Genomic DNA, 11,192 nt, shown 5'->3' with positions numbered 1-11,192 from the left:
AAGTGAAAATTTCAACTTGCCCTAAAACTTTAACCGGCCCTAAAACTTTAACCGAAGTCAATTAGGGGCCATAACTTGTATTAAAAATAATATAGAGTTATGTAACCTTATTGTGTGATGGTCCTGAACAACTGTGTGAAGTATTAAGTCAATTGAACAAAGGGTATAGAAGTTATTAATAAATATCCCAACCTGCCCTAAAACTTTAACCTAAGTTCCATAGTCAATCAGGGGCCATAATCTGTGTAAAGAATAATACGGAGTTATCTAACCTCATCATGTGATGGCCCTGAACAACTGTGTGAAATATTAAGTCAATTGAATGAAGGGTATTGGACTTATAAGTGAAAATCCCAACTTGCCCTAAAACTTAAACCGGACGCGGACGCCGGGGCGAGTAGTATAGCCCACTTATTCTTCGAATAGTCGAGCTAAAAACGATCATTACACATTACATATATATAAATTTATCTTTAATGGTTAATATGCATGCCAAATGTGTGTACGTTCAAAATATCCTCATACAATAGTGCATAAAGCATTTACAAATGTGAAACCTTGTATATCACACATGTAAAACTGAACTTTTCCAGTTATGTCAAACACATTTTACACATATAATAATAAACAAGAGCTGTAAGTTTGACTTTTTGCTCAATGGAAAGCATTGTACGAAATAAAACTTGAAGCCATATTAAATGGCATTTCATTGAAGAAGAATCACATACAGTAATGTCAGCAGTAAAAAACAGGAAATCAAAACTTGATCATTAAAGCCTTTTACATTTATCAGAAAAATCATGTATATGCTGCTAATAAAAAAGTAAGAGTTATATAAAAATCATCTAAAATTCACATAAAGCTTGTCATAAAGTTAACAATCCTGAAAAAAAGCTCAACTCTGTTATTCTGGACAAAAGTGTAAATGAAACTTCACAGGACATGCCATGCTTCTGTACAATGGTGTTGTTTGTAGTGATATCACAAACCAGTAGAAACAATACAACATGTTCAGTACAATGATGTTGTTTGTAGTGATATCACAAACCAGTAGAAACAATACAACATGTTCAGTACAATGGTGTTGTTTGTAGTGATATCACAAACCAGTAGAAACAATACAACATGTTCAGTACATTACATTTATAATGTTTGATTAGGCTGCAACAAATATTTTTTTGTACAGATGTTGGTTGAAAAATTCCGGAGTGAGTGAGAGAGGGAAAAAAAACACATTTTGATTAAAAATATGAACATGCAAGGCGAACCCATAATTTTCTACATTATTGATCATTAAAATTGATAATCATGAATATTATAACTGTATTCTCCATTCTTAGGGAGTATTCATTTTATATACATGTACCTGTCTCAATTTTCCGGGAGTTGCCAAATTAACATAATAACCAATGTAGTTTAATACCACAACCTACAACTTCATTAAATAAGGCATACATTATAATACAACGGTTTTCTGTGATTGCTCAAGCAATGATTCGAAAATACTGATTTTAAATCAATTGGTTGAATACATGTAGACAGTGTAGTGAGGTAGTTCCTGCTTTATAATGCAATAGTCTGAATTAAAAATACAACCTGGATAACATGATATTAGGGTAAATGCCATTTGTTTTACTAGTGATTTCATGATTATAGATATGCATTGTGCAGTCACTTGATGAAAGGTGAAATAGTTGTGTTATTTGACGGTTATGTGAACAATCTTTAGAATATTAAAATAAAAGCAATCCTTATACTGCAAAAACACAACAAAGACATCGTGCATCGCTGGAAAAGTTTGTATATAATCTTCCTGCTCAGCCGCTCATTTAATACAGGAGTTGTTAACTGTTTTGCATGAACTGCATGCCTGAGTATACTGGAATGAAACTAAATACCATTTAGACACTCACAAACACACTTGTGGACATACACACATGCTGGTAGATCTACAAACATGCTGGTAGACCAACAAACACACTGATAAACATGATGGTAGACCTATAAACAGACGGAAAAAACACCATGGTAGACCTACATCCACACTGGTAGACCTACATCCACACTGGTAGACCTAGGAATGAGTACTCTTATACTTAATATCCAGTAAACACTTCACAATATTGCACCAGTATCATGATATTATACACAGGATTATTGTTTGTTTTAATTTAAGATATGCAAAATATTTCACCAAGTTAGCGCCATGAGTGAAATATTTACTTTTGGTGTTAATGAGGTGATATTAATTACAATCTTACACAGAAACAAACAATTTTTATTTTTATTTCATGCTTATAATTTATAAAAACAAAATTTATTTGATATGTTATTGAATTTTCAACCAAAAACGAAATTATATGATGTCATTGTCTGTGTTTATATTAGCCAATAAAACAGGAAAAAACTGAGAAAACAGAAAAAATATATTTTGATAAACTCAGTGTTTCAAATGGTGAGTTTATCTCGATGCAATACATCATTGTATTTCAATAAACCATCGGAAAGCATGAAACAAAACAAAGTCTCTACTACAGAACATTCAAACACAATAACTATGATTCTAGAGTGAAGTTGTTGTCAGCATTTGCAACCAGACTGCTGGGGTTTGTCCTGGGCAGATGGACGGATGGTCGGTGAGGAGGAGAGACGCAAGGACTCAGAAAAATCATCAAGAGTCGAGTGCTTCGCCATCATCTCTTCTACCAAAAACCTGCAAATGAATACATACATGTGTCAGATAAGATTAACATCAGGTTGAACTCATGTTTTGGCCCAAGACAATTTGAGGGATTAATTCAATTATAAACTGAACAAAAATTTAAAGCAAATGACTGCCAAAGTAGCGAGACAAGTATGCAAGAAGTGTGAATGTTGAACAAAAAACAACACAGTACCACATCTTTATGTTAGACAAGAGATGTTTTTCAAGCATTGTGTCCTCTGAGAGTCACTTTGTCAGAAACATACGGAATGTTTAATAAAGGTGTTTTAAGAAGAAAAGCATTGATTAATAATGGTTGCCCAATGTTTTCAGGTAAGTGGAGGGTAGAACAACCTTTCATAAAGCAACCTTCCACTGAAGTTTCATAGTCCTATGTCATAGAGTCCTCAAGCTATTGCGCAGACAAGTTTTCATTAGACTGCCAACAGTGATCTAAGACCAAATTACCTCCCAAAAATATGGGTCTTCCACTGGTTGACTGCAACCTTTAAGTAAAGTATCATGATCCAAGGTAAAACTGTTCTCAAGTTACTGGGCAACAAAGTTTTACAAAAACGTTAGCTGTAACCTTGACCTTTGACCCACAGAAATCAACAACCATAGATTTTGTGAACTAATCAGTGCAACCTACCGCTGAAATTTGATGGTCCTATACGGACTGACAGACCATCTGTCAAACCTCCCTACACTTGCAAACATATCTGCCCCTTCATTATAAGACACATAAAATACAATACTTGTAACTAATGTAGTGTTCTGAGCTTTAGAATAAAATGTTTGAATTCAAATGCCAATGAGCCCCAATACCTCATGGCTTCATCCACCATAAGTCCCTCCTTGACAGAGATCTCAGTCCAGCCAACAAAGTCATGTTCTTTGCAGACCTCCTCAATCTCAGACTGGTCCACCTCCCGGTTACTCAGGTCACTCTGAAATACAGCATACCAGTCTGCTGAATATGGGTAAACTTTAAGAAATTTAATCAAAATAAAATAGAACTATCATAGCGCACAGGAGTTATGACTACCCATGTAAAAAACCCTATGTTATTTATCAATTTGGACAGCGATTTATATATAAATCGCAACAAATGATTCATGTTTATTTCAAGAGAAGTATTTCTAATTTACCACATGATTACAATCCAAAAAATAACAAGAGCAGAAATTGTCGCTTAATTACCAGTCCTATTTTTCAGTTAGGTGATAATTAGTTGTTTGTGAAGTAAGTTTTACTGTTTTTACCAGTTCAAGTGAACACTGGACGTCTTGTGAACACATATCATTGTGGTCATGTTTAAAAGACATTTTAAAGAGATAAAGAACATGTTAAAAATATACAAAACACGAGTTTTTATTCCTGAAAGATTGCCGAATAGCTCATTTCATGTTTGATTACCGATGTATTAATAAGAAACAACATTCTAAATGATACCAGAAATCCCAGGTATCCATTTTAAAATTATGATATAATATGGTAAAACCACAATCTGATTTGTACCATGTAAGAAGTTTGCGCTACAAATGTCTATATTGAATTAAAGGCTCAATTTAAGGTAAATGGTATGTAACTCTTAAATAAATTCCATATAAGGCACTAGTACATTTGATGGAGATAACAGGAATCAAGTTTCAATACAAATCCTCTTAAACAGTGAAAGAAGTTCGCTTTACCAACTCCCAAATACATGTAGTCATAAGGTTATATTTGGTAAGGTACATAAATCTAGAAGGAATAATGTGAAAAATATCACACAATACATTATTGTGTTCACTGTACTAATTTCAAAACAATGTGTCAAAAGCAGTGGAAGTAGTTCACTACACAAACATCAATATAGAGATTTGGTAAAAATGGAGCTAAAAAGTAAAGGGCAAATGATTCTTGGTCATATCTCACAACAAAATTTTAAGCCACAAGCACACTACATTTTACATAATATATATGGTTCCCAGACCTTGTTAGCGAGAAGGAGGCAGGGTACAGACGTGCCGTCCTGGAGAGTGCACTTTTGATCTAGATCTTCCTTCCACTTCACCGTGTTCTGGAACGTGGGTCTGTGTGTCAGGTCAAACATCACAATACAAGCATGGGCATCCTTGTAGTACACCCGTGTCATTGATGTAAACCGCTCCTGACCTGTAGTATCAATAGTAATTTATTTTCAATGTATTAATGGTATTGGTAAATTAATAGAAGAAGGGTTAAGGCATCATTGCATGCATGTTCATGTATTGAAATTGTTCATCTTGTATTTCTTGAATAGTCAAATCTTTATGCCATTAAGGTAAAGCAAAACTGAACAGCTTTACATGTCACCTGTTAAAGCTATTTATTACAATTAATTCAAATCGACAGTACTTGCGTTTAAATCCTTTTTTGTTCATTCAGGAATGTAATTTATCATCATAATCATAAAAACTGTGAATTCACTGGCTTACCTGCTATATCCCACAGCTGCAGTTTTATGTTCTGGGAATCAGACCACTTGATCACCTTTAAGGCAAAATCAACTGAAAATCCAAATGTAATAAATGCATAAATGTTAAATGCATTTTAATAGATTCAAAATTTATAAAGTCAATGTGTAGACAGAGGGCTATAAGTGGACATCAGGGGAATCACTCGAGAAAGATTGTTATCTGAGTAACAGGTCTTGCCATACAAAATTTACATGCTTACAGATACATGCTAAACGTCATTTTATAAATGATGATATCCTTAACATTTGCAGTTTTGATTAACATCAATGCTCTGGCACCCTGACACTGTCAGCACCGTATTAATGACAATACCTCAGACAAGCTAAATATCAGATTTGAATAATGATTTATGTATACCTCCAATGGTCATTTTGTAGTCCCTCCTGAAGAGGTTGTTGACATATCTGTGTACAAATGAGGTCTTGCCCACTGTGGGGTCGCCAATAATCAGCACTTTAAACAGCACCTCTGTCATAATGGTGTTCAACCTTGAAACTTGTTGTCATTCCATTTACATTGGTACCACCAAAATTATGTTCAATGTGGCTGTTTATGACAATCTGTAACAAAAAGAGTGCATAAAAAAGTTGCATAAAACTGTTGCAGTCTATTCCAAATCAAGAGTGACATTAACTAAATTTATCTGTTAAACCACTGGTAATTTGTTTCACTGTAAATAGCCTGCATGACACTGTTTCTGAAACAGTGCCTATACTACATACCTACCACTCAGGCCATCTTCTGCCCATCCCACAGGCCAGAATGTCTGACTCATTCCCAATAGCAAATATGTTTATTTTATCCAAATTTAAAGAAAATAAAACACAAATGAGATGAAGTCGCTGTCACTAAAAGCCTTGCTTCTTGACTAGCACCGTGCCCCTCATTGCCTGCATGCTTATTCCCAATGATAACATTAGACTAAACAATCTCAGATTTTGCAGGAACTTTATCTCAAAGTTGACAAAAAAGGCCTGAAATATCTTTCCGAATCAGTAAATTTGTCTAAAATGGACAGGAAAAGCCCTACTGCATGCTGAATCTAACAAAGATAATATTTTACCTAGAAGCTAAAAAATATTTAGTGGGGCGAATTCGTGGTCAATACTAAACTGCTGACCGATTAGCTGACCATATAGAAATAGAAGAGAGTTGCTGACCAATTGCTGACCATATAGACAAAGAAGGAAAACACATGAAAATTTTATTTTTGATATTTAAGATTTTTTAAGACATATTATGTTAAATTCATTTTATATACTCCTTATAGTGTAAGAATAGACGGATGTTTGTCTGTTGTTTGTTGTTGTTTATTTTTTTTTTGGGGGGGGGGAATTGCATTTCAATGAAATGAATTGAGTTGTTTTTTACTGGTTTGTTGAAAATATGTGAAATATATCACGGTTTTAATTACGATGTACAGTACAATTATTTGAAAGCAATATTTTTAATTGTTAATGTAGCTTAAAATGTTAGCTTCATTACCTGTGAATAACTATCTGCACTACATCAAAGAACGATCAAAAGAATGGTGTTTGCCAAATCGGCATCGGTCATTTTAATTAAGAAATTATTTCTCTTTAATCTGTTGTATGTTCTAAGTTATTTTGTGAATAATAAGTCAATCATAGGCAAACTGTTGCTAATGAGTAAAGTTTGATAAGTATATATTTTATTTTCTTGGTCAAGTTCATCACTTTCATAGTCATTGCAAAATATACTCCGAAAGATTGCCGTATTTTTCATTATTTTTCTGTAATTAGTGTGATTCCATTTGTAAATTTAAAGGATTTTGTCTAGTGCAGTTTTGCGTTCTCATATAGTTTAATAAAGTGAAATATTGTTTTTAGCTGGACTTTGTGTTTTCTATTAGTTTCATTATGGCTTAAATTGTTGGACATTCGCAGGCGAAATACTTAGGCAATTTAACCAAGTGTCCCGTGTTTTCATACTCGGGATTTAAAGCTCGTGATTTCCTGGATAAAAGTTTGGAATTTTATCCGTTGGTGCCAAAGCAGTCGGTAAGATTATATTATTTTACTCATATTATGCGTATAGGATAAATCGATATTGAAAAGTTACTGACCAATTTCTTAGCTGACCAATGTAACGTATAGGGAAACTCGATAATGAAAAGTTGTACTGTTTCTATATGGTCAGTCAACTTCACGGTTCACTGCATAGTGCTGACCAATGTTATGTATTGGAAAACTTGGTAAAGAAAAGTTACTGACCAAATTCTTAGCTGACCAATGTAACATATAAGGAAATTGGACTATGATACAATGTTAAATTCCTGACTAAATACTTAATAAATTAGTTATGTAAGTAATATGTCATTGACAAATATTTTACCTTTAATTTTGTTATGTAGGCATTATATTATATTTACTCATATTATGTTCAATTACAAGTCCTTTTAATTCCTAGCTGACCAATGTAACTATTAAGGAAAATGGACTATGATACATTGTTATGTTTTTGACTAAATACTTAATAATTTTGTTATGTAAGCATTATAGTAGACTTACTCATATTATGTGTAATTACAAGTCCTTTAATTTTTTAGGAAATAATTGTGATTCGTTGTGCATACAGCATAATGAAATGTTCACGCAGTATAAACAAATAAAGCATTAATGGTGAAACTAGTGTACGCTTTTAATTTATATTTATGCATTAACTTGTATGGTCCATGAAGCCCCTTAAAATCTTGTAAAGATAAGAACGCTAACACTGTGCGACTATCGATTTGTCACAATTTGCACCAAGAGCCTCGGGGTCAATTGTTGTATTGTCACTCTATTTCATGGTTCAGTGCATATTGATGACAAAGTAATGCATCATTCATAAGATACTGACCAATTTCTTAGCTGACCAAAATGACTGTATGGTCAGTCAACTTCACGGTTCACTGCATAGTGCTGACCAATGTAACGTATAGGAAAACTTGGTATTAAAAAGTTACTGACCAATTTCTTAGCTGACCAATGTAACATATATGGAAACCCGATATTAAAAAGTTACTGACCAAATTCTTAGCTGACCAATGTAACATATAAGGGAAATGGACTATGATACATTGTTAATTTTTGACTAAATACTTAATAAACTTGTTATGTAAGCAATATGTCATTGACAAGTACTTTTACCTTTAACCCAATTTATGTCCTGATATTTGCTGATATATGAAAAAGTAATACGAGTTACGGACTTGTATCAGATCGATTTTGTTATTATAACATTGAAACTTATAGTTGTCTTTTTAACTTATTTTATATGCCGTTAACTATGACTCAATGATAGAGAGGAATTCTTAAATCTTAGCTGACCAATGTAACTTATAGGAAAACTCGATATTGAAAAGTTACAGACCAATTTCTTAGCTGACCAATGTAACGTATAAGGAAACCCGATATTGGAAAGTTACTGACCAATTTCTTAGCTGACCAATGTAACGTATAGGAAAACTCGATATTAGAAAGTTACTGACCAAATTCTTAGCTGACCAATGTAACGTATAGGAAAACTCGATATTGAAAAGTTACTGACCAATTTCACACAAAGACCATTGGGTAACATCCATGGAACATAACAACAAGATATATCTCATTGATAGCTTAGGAAACAACCGGCCGAATGAAAGAATTGTCCCAGATGGGCTTAAAATACAATTATCACAAATTTATGGAGCTACGGAAGATTGTATTAATGTCGTCGTACCTACTGTTCAAAAACAAGACAATGCGGTAGACTGTGGATTATATGCCATTGCACACGTTACATCTTTCTGTTTCCAAAAAAGCCTTGTTTTGATTTAATATTTAATTCACTAAAGCTCAGAGAACATTTATTGTTCTGTTTAGAAAATCAAGAGGTGTCCGAATTCCCAATAACAACAAAAACGATCAGTGGAAGGCGGAAAAAACAAAAAATCATTTCAATAGAAAATTATTGTGTGTTTAATTTACCTGCATGCTTAGGTGATCAAGTACAGTGTAACAAGTGTTCCCAATGGTTTCATAAACATTGCGTAAAAGCACCAGTCGATATATCACATGTAGATGTTGAATTCATATGCCCAAATTGTTCAATCAATCAATCAATCAATCAATCAGTCCTTGTTTAACTGAAGCTTTCGTTATTCATTCATCAAGCACACTGTAACATATGCTTCGTTCACTTATTCACTAGCACACTCATTCAATCAATCACTCACTATCAATAACTCTTTCACTCACACAATCACTCAACCAATCAATCAATCAATCAATCAATCACAACTCACTACTCACTAGCTCATTCACTCAAAAAAATGGGCCATGGTAAGAGCGCCTCCACGTGGTGTGGCCTGGATGTAGACAGTTTTCTTTCTATCTTTTACTGATAAAAAGACATCTATCTGCAACGAAACGCTCTTGAAATAACAAAAAAGAATATTCGTCAATTCAATTAATTATTTCATATAACATTAAAACATTTAAAACACTGAAAACAAACATAACAAACAGAAACACTTAAAAAATAAAAATCCTTCTTTGTTTATATGGTCAGCAATTCGTCAGCAAATTTCTTCTATTCCTATATGGTCAGCTAATCGGTCAGCAGTTTAGCACGGCCCCGAATTCGTGCTTTAAAATAGTTCGAAGCTGAAAGAAAAACAAGGAAGTTTCATTAAAATATTACCTACCTTTTGTCGTCTAGGGAACTTCTTTAGCCCTAAAAGGCTAGTAAATCCCTTTAAACTGCTTCGTCTGTAAGTTCTCCGCCTTCGGTATGACTTAATATACTTCAGAAGTATCAAACCGTTTGTTTTTCATTAAAATATCTTTGTGTACCGCTACCGGTATTTGGAATAGATCTACTTTTAAAACGCAAACTAAATATAAACTTAAAAAATAGTAATTACTTGGTGAAATCTAAGCAGAAGGGAAATCATAAATCATCATAAAGAACAGTCATAGTCACGAGATTAGGCTTTATGACATCCACCATCTTTTTAAATCACATGACTGTCAGGTGACATGTTTGTTGTAGGACTATATTATTTGGGTAAAATAGTATAACACACCGGTTGAATATGTTCGGATTTATTTGGACCTTTTCGCTCATTTTTCAGAAAGTGAAACCGGAAGTACTAATTTGCAGGTTGTTGCCAAAGAAACATGTCAACTTAGCCAGTTAAGAACTTGAAAACCCTACACAAAACCCCCGTTAAACCCTTAAATACCACTGAAAGCATTGAAATCGAAGTTAATTATATTGAAAATTTCTCAAAATGAGTAATAAGCTGAACCCAAAAGCTTCAAAACGGGACAGACCCAAATCATCAGGTTTGTTTTGATTTGTTATGTTTCTGTCAAATTTCAACAGATTCTACATGTATCTTCGACGACTAAATGATTTATTTCCAGTAATAATACCTTAAGGTTTCTGAAGGTGAACTTCATATGCATATCATCATGAAAGTTGTGATAAGTGACATTGCAACAATATCTCAAGACTCAACTATCACCTTTTTGCATGCTGCAGTCTTTGCAAAAGCTGGAACTACAATTTACATGACCTGCGGTCTTGTGAGCTAGTCCTCACAAAGTCTTAACAGGACTGAAACGTTACAGGATCAAAAATCAATTTTATGATTTCAAAGAGGTATAATTTATTTATTAACAGAAAAAAACACAAGTAAAGTTTAAGGTAAAATGGAGCATGTGCAATAGGTGCACCTTTTAAATCATCCCAACCAAAACAACTGAAAAATACTTCATCAATATTTGACTTTTTACATGAATGTCAGTCAGATGGACAAAACTGTTTACAACATTGGATTACATGATATCTTATATTCATAATGATCCTGCATTGGCTTGATTTTGCATATTGGAATATATTATTGATTTAGTTATCTTACTTTATTTTCTCTGAATATTGCAACTTCAACACACTATTTTTGTTATTCTGCTTGTGCAGATGTTTTGATCTTA

General features: G+C 33.4%; 2 protein-coding genes across 4 annotated transcripts in view; one reads left to right on the top strand and one right to left on the bottom strand.

Moving 5' to 3' along the window:
* Positions 1-460: 460 nt before the first annotated feature.
* LOC128217001 (ras-related protein Rab-7L1-like) lies at positions 461-10,253 on the bottom strand. Of its 2 annotated transcripts, none has more exons than XM_052923793.1 (6): positions 10,118-10,253; positions 5,566-5,768; positions 5,167-5,238; positions 4,683-4,864; positions 3,533-3,654; positions 461-2,713 (listed from the first exon to the last, which is right to left on the bottom strand). In XM_052923793.1, exons 2-6 carry the CDS (start codon positions 5,681-5,683, stop codon positions 2,581-2,583), a joined length of 627 nt encoding a protein of 208 aa, XP_052779753.1. In that variant the 5' UTR covers positions 5,684-5,768; positions 10,118-10,253; the 3' UTR covers positions 461-2,580. The 2 variants fall into 2 exon arrangements, with proteins under 2 accessions (XP_052779753.1, XP_052779751.1); XM_052923791.1 differs by having other exon boundaries at positions 9,899-10,239.
* Positions 10,254-10,309: 56 nt separating this feature from the next.
* LOC128217000 (MYCBP-associated protein-like) overlaps positions 10,310-11,192 on the top strand; it is a 45,080-nt gene continuing 44,197 nt past the window's right edge. The window contains exon 1 of one of the 2 annotated variants that reach the window (XM_052923780.1): positions 10,310-10,541. In XM_052923780.1, the coding sequence (XP_052779740.1) occupies positions 10,487-10,541 (55 nt within the window). In that variant the 5' untranslated portion in view covers positions 10,310-10,486. The remainder of the gene's footprint in view (positions 10,542-11,192) is intronic. The other variant, XM_052923783.1, reaches the window with a different exon arrangement.

This window comes from Mya arenaria, chromosome 14 (genome assembly GCF_026914265.1).
Source record: "Mya arenaria isolate MELC-2E11 chromosome 14, ASM2691426v1".
Classification (NCBI taxonomy): domain Eukaryota; kingdom Metazoa; phylum Mollusca; class Bivalvia; order Myida; family Myidae; genus Mya; species Mya arenaria.
This window is presented reverse-complemented; position numbering and strand designations above follow the sequence as displayed.

What these genes read in the sequence shown, in the direction of transcription:
- LOC128217001 (XM_052923793.1), bottom strand. Translation starts at nt 5,683, where the DNA reads ATGACAGAGGTGCTGTTTAAAGTGCTGATTATTGGCGACCCCACAGTG. An exon ending in GCCTCCTTCTCGCTAACAAG is followed by an intron (nt 3,655 to 4,682) that starts GTCTGGGAACCA and finishes GCTGTATTTCAG; the next exon opens with AGTGACCTGAGTAACCGGGA. An exon ending in ATGGTGGATGAAGCCATGAG is followed by an intron (nt 2,714 to 3,532) that starts GTATTGGGGCTC and finishes ATTCATTTGCAG; the next exon opens with GTTTTTGGTAGAAGAGATGA.